Raw genomic sequence first — 5769 nt, forward strand, 5'->3', positions numbered from 1 at the left:
GCGGGGGGCTACAGCCGACTCCGAGCTGGTAAGTACTAGGGGCAGAGGAAGCGGGGTTGGGGGAGGGGACCACGGGGGGGACCCCTGCCAGCCCCCCAAGCCCCCCAAAACCCTACCCTGGACCCAGTGCTTTAAAGAAAAGCCCCGGTGCTCAGAGTGCTGCTGGGCAGGGGACCAATCCCCCATGCTGCATGGGGGGCTCTGCATAAGCCCCCCCGACGCCCTCCCCATGGGTGCTCTGCCTGGGCCAGCTCCAGCCAGCTCCGGCCCTTTCAGAAGAAAAAAAAAAATGGAAAAAAGCCCTAGGACGCACCGCTCCTGGTGCAGCCTCGGGGCTTCAGGAGGCTCATGCAGAGCCCCCCACCTGGTGCAGCGGGGATTACCCCACTGCCAGCAGGAGCAGTGATGGGGCTTTTCTCAGGTTTTTTTTTTTCTTCAAGGGCCAGAGCAGGGGGGGGGGAGGTTGGGGGCCTCATACAGAGCCCCCACACAGCGTAAGGCAGTGGGGATCGCCCCCTGCCCAGCAGCACCTGGTAAGCTTAGGGGGGGGCCTTCCCCAATGAGCCAGGAGCTGGAGCAGGCAGGGCAGCCATTGCCGGGCTGGGGGGTGAAGGGCCTGGCTGATTCGGAGATTCAGCAGCAGCTGAGTCTCCAAATCAGATTCAGCTGAATCAATTCGGGGACAGCGATTCAAATCACTGAATCAAATCACTGTCCCCCGAATCAGTCAAATCTGGAGCAAATACTAGACACTTCGATTTCAATTTCTTGTGGAGGGCCAGAAGCTCCTCAAGAGGAACCATTTAATAAAAGCATCTTGTTGAAGAGACACCAAGATTGGGTGGCCCACATGAAGCTCACGGGTCTATGCATGAAAAGTACTATAGAAGAGTGAACTACTATTACTACTCAGTAGTGAGAAAATAAAGCAACAACTGTAGTAGAATGAGTATAACTGGCTACAAATAGCCAGTGTGTCATCATTTTTTTTAATTTGTCAAAAACCCTAAGCTCTTTGGAAATGTCACTAGAGAGACACACAAAGCTACATTACTGAAGTCTTCAGTGACACCTGGCAACAAAAAATATCTGTTAGTTTCCCAACAGACTTATTTTCCTCAACATTCACTGACACCAATGCATACCAGTAGAGGAATGTGTCACATATGTAACTAAGGTGGAAACCAGAGTTCTTGTGTTCTACTGAAGAACATTGTCAAGGCTGTCTGGATTTCTCCAAGGAAGTGATAAACAAAATTTAGATAGACATCTAGGATCAAGGTCCATAAGCGCAAAATTTTCGATGGTCACACAGATGCTGAAAGCAATAAAATATCTGTTTAAAAACCAGAGGAATTTTGAAATAACCAAACGTTAGATTGCTTGTGGAAAACAAAGGCCAAGACATGAAATACTGCAGAACCAAAATTCCAAGAAGTAAAATGATTTCAGGAAATTTGTTTAATAATTTTACAAGCATCATTATGAAACTATAGTGCTGTTTTAATACCAAGAAGACACATTGGCTTGGTGGAGGAGAGACCAGTTTAGAATCCCAAATATTTGATTTTTATTTTTTGGTTCTGCCATAGATTTGATGCGAGGCTTTCATCAAACCATTTAATATCTCTGTACATCAATTTCCCCATATATAAAATAAAGAGCTGCTATCTATGCCACAAAAGCGATTTAAGTGCTATGTAACTATTATGAGAATATGACACTGAAACACAATAATGTTTGCAAGATAGCAAGACTGATAATTGTGAGAACTATTTAACAAGTTGTTTGCTTAGCTGGTTTGGGGGAAAAAAAAGAATAGATTTTCCCGGACTAGTGAAAAGTAGGGGTGTACCAACAGAGATTTTTGGGGCCAATACTGATAGCCAATTTTAAGGAGGCATATTGGCTAATACCAATCCAATTTCCAATAACAACCTGGCAGCTTGGAGAGCTGCGTGAAGATGGTAAGTCTGGTGTGGTGGAAGGGGAGGGGGGAGGGGAGGGGCATGGGGGACCAGATTAAAGGTCCCTGTGGTGAGGGAAGAGTGGGGCTGGGGCAAGCTCTGCCCTACTGGGGCAGAGCAGGCACAGGACGGAGCCATTGCTCGTCCAGGAGATGCAGGGAGTACCCACCACAGTTCCTGCCTCTCATCAAGGAGGGTGTGTGCCCCCAGATCTGCATGGGGTAGGGCCAGAGCTGCGTGGGGCTCTTCATTTCAGGAAACTAAGATAAGGATACCCAAAAGCTGAGCCATATATGCTAGGAATGCACCCACTTTAGCCTTTTTGTTGCTTTTAACATAAAGCTGACCAGAAGTACTGCTAAACTGAAACACAAAAACTTGATTTAAAAAAAAAAAAAATTAATAGAATCATAGAAGTACGGTCAGAAGGGACCTTGTAGATCTTCAAGTCTGACCCCCTGCCTGGGCAGGAGGGAAACTGGGCTCAAGTGACCCCAGCCAGGTAGGCATCGAGTCGCTTCTTAAAGACCCCCAAGGTAGGAGCCAGCACCACTTCCCTTGGAAGTTGGTTCCAGATCCTAGCCGCCCTAACTGTGAAGTAGTTCTTACGGATGTCTAATCTAAACCTACTCTCCAACAACTTGTGGCCGTTATTCCTTGTTATCCCGGGGGGGCGCTAGGGGAAACAAGGTCTCCCCCAAACCCTTCTGGTCCCCCCTAGTGAGTTTACAGACAGTCATAAGGTCCCCCCTCAGCCTTCTCTTGTGAAGGCTGAACAGGTTCCAGTCCCGTAGCCTCTCATTGTAGGGTCTGCCCTGCTGTCCCCAGATCATGCGGGTATAGCATGATCCCCGGATAGCTGTCCCCAGGTCAGGTGGGTTTTATAGCAACCTTATAAAAATCCTCTACAACTTAACAGAAGTTTCTCATTAAAATAGAGTATATTTTGTATCAATGATAAATTCAAAACTGAAATGGGAAAAATTAAGCCTTTTTTCCCATCTGCTATTTAGCTCTAGTGTGTCTGGTCCTGTCCCAGAAACATGAGGAAAGGTACTGTGGTATTCAAAAGCTTATCTAGGTCTATACCAACCATGCAGTTGGTCCAATAAAAGATATCAACTACAAAAATGCTTGCTTTTTGCAATTTTCCTGGACCATCATGGCTACAACATGGCTACAACTTAAACAATACTAAAAATAGTAAAAAAGTGATTACTTCAGAAAAATGGCACCAGTATACTTTATTTGCCTTGCTTGGGTTATAGATTCAATAATCAGCGTTTATACAGACTGACAGTGAAAATACGATTACAGAACTCTCAAACTGAGGTCTGTGAACTGCTGCTGCTAAATGGAATACTTCCTTGTGACCTGACAGCTGGTTACATAGCTCTGGCTTCTACTTAGCTCTTGTAACTAAACTTAATTAAAAAACAACTAAAAATATATTTAATACTTTTCTAAACTATCTTTCTGTATAGGAAATTACCATAGCTGACCCAGGTATGGTATGTCACTGAATGATCTGCAGGATGAAAAATAATAAGAAAGTTGTCCACGAGAAAAATTGTACATAGAATCACAGACCACTTGAAGCAAAAAAAAGGTGGAGAACTTTGAATCACAGAAGCTGGAAAAAGTTCTCAATAGTACCTGTAAGTTTGATTTTGGACAAACGTGCTAAAATTCCTGGTAAATCGTCCAGCTGTAACTTCATTTCTTTCCATTGTTTTTCTTCCTTGGATTCTTCTATTCCTGATGTTGCTGAGCCTTCTATTTCTGCAGCTAACTTTGCTTTGCTGAACTCAGCTCCTTTTGATGCCTCAGGCAAAGGTAGGCAGGGAAGCGAAACTGGCTTAATCTTATGTATAACCGTTTTTTCATGCCCCAAATGTTGCCTCTCCTGGAAAGGAGGTGCAACTGGATCTGGCTTCGGTTTTGCTTGCTGATAGAGGCTTTTGTTGCACTGTGTTACATACTGGATAGAAAAAGAGAAATTAAGTTTGAGGTACAATAGTTTGGTATTTCTCAAACCTTGTAGGTTTACATTCCACCATCAAAAGCCTCCCTACGTGAGCCACTACCACCATGTTCTTCACCACCAATTCCCCTTGCCTGCAGCAATCAATGGCAGGAGGAAGTGGTAGTGACTGAAGTGCATGTGTGTGGGAGGGGGAGGGAGAGGGGAGGGGGGCAGGAAAACTATAGATCTGTGGCTGTGATATGCATGTGCCCCCCCCCCGAAATTTTTATGTACCCCAAAAGGAGGACACATACCATGCTTGCTTTAGTTTAAAAAATCTATTCTTATCAATAAATTCTGGACATCACTAACAACAATAGGAATACGATAATTAATTTCTTCTTATTGCTATACAATGTTTATGATTAAAGAAGATAACTTCATGTTGCTGATATGATTGACTCTGTGTTTCCAGTACTGCTTCATCTGCAAAACAATACCCACAACTGCACAAAATAAGCCAAAAGCCTGGTTTCCATTCAGGCATAAATAATGCTAGCTTAAGTTTAGAGAACTACTTCCAGCATAACTAAATATTCCCTTGCAGCTGCAGTTGCAAGCACTGCTCTTCACTTCCTATTCTAAACTACTGGGTATTTATTTATTTTAATTATTCATTCTACAGTTTGCTCAAGCTTTAAACAAACATAAACATAAGGATATATATACACATGACCACCCACAGTCTAATCTGCTATTATTAAGTGCTAGCTGTGTTCCAAGACACAGACACTTCTAAAAAAAAAAAAAAATTAGAAAGTAAAATTCTACCCCTCACGTTAGTCTTCTATCACAACTAATTTCAGTTCAGTCTGCCTGACCTGCCAATTTCAGAAAATGTTTCAAAGGAAAACTTTGTAAAGATGAACACTAATGGGGTGTTACTGCATAGAGTGCTTCATTTCTCCACCTGACTAGACAGATGGTAAGCTGAAATTAGCTTTTATACAGTCTTTCCCCCCTCTTTTATAGCACCTGTAGTTAGTATCATGTAAATAAAAAAGCACATATAGCCTCCCCCACATTTCAGTTTTCTTCTCTGAAGCTTTCCACATTTTTCATGTAATTTCAAGCCCAACTTATCAAGAATGTGCTAGCTTTAAAAAACTATGGAGCAGCACTTGCTGTTATATTTAACATACATTTTTAAATCCTGCAACAGTGTAGGTAAGGAAGGAAGATGTAGTGCTTTTCACCAATGAATGACTAGTTGAATGCAGCTCAAGTCAAAAACCAACAAGTCTGACAAATGCTTGATGACTTGAATGCAATGTTCCCTCTAAGGAGCAGCGGTCCGTGAATGCGCTGCCTCAGTCCAGTGTGGGACACTTACCGAAGAGGACTGAGGGCTGGGGGCCAGAGGCTGGGGCCAGGGGCTGGAGGCTGGAGCTGGAAGCCAAGGACTGGGGCCGGGGGCCGGAGCCGGAGCCTGGCACATGATCCCCGGCTCCGGGAAAGTGCTCTGCTCCCCAGCATGAGGGCTGGGGAGCGGAGCACTTCCCCAGAGCTTGCGGAGCCTGTGCCAACCCCCCTGCCCCAGCCTCCATCCCTGCCTTGCCTCCGCTGGGGCCAGGGGCTGGAGGCTGGAGCTGGAAGCCAAGGACTGGGGCCGGGGGCCGGAGCCGGAGCCTGGCACATGATCCCCGGCTCCGGGAAAGTGCTCTGCTCCCCCTATGTGCCTCCTCGCTCCCTGAGGCGATGCGGGGAAGCAAAGCAGTTTCCCGGAGCCTCACTGGGGCAGGCAGCGGCTCCCCCCCCGCGGCGGGCGACGCCCAC

General features: G+C 45.5%; 1 protein-coding gene across 1 annotated transcript in view; it reads right to left on the reverse strand.

Annotated features, from left to right (window-relative positions):
- The window catches only part of LOC102382988 (protoheme IX farnesyltransferase, mitochondrial-like), a gene marked incomplete at its 3' end in the record, with an annotated part of 104057 nt that overhangs the window by 97151 nt on the left and 1137 nt on the right, over window positions 1-5769 (reverse strand). The window contains exon 2 of the mRNA XM_025214743.1: window positions 3624-3948. Within this exon, the coding sequence (XP_025070528.1) occupies window positions 3624-3948 (325 nt within the window). The remainder of the gene's footprint in view (window positions 1-3623; window positions 3949-5769) is intronic.

The sequence above is a fragment of the Alligator sinensis genome, unplaced genomic scaffold (assembly GCF_000455745.1).
Source record: "Alligator sinensis unplaced genomic scaffold, ASM45574v1 scaffold1371_1, whole genome shotgun sequence".
NCBI lineage: Eukaryota > Metazoa > Chordata > Crocodylia > Alligatoridae > Alligator > Alligator sinensis.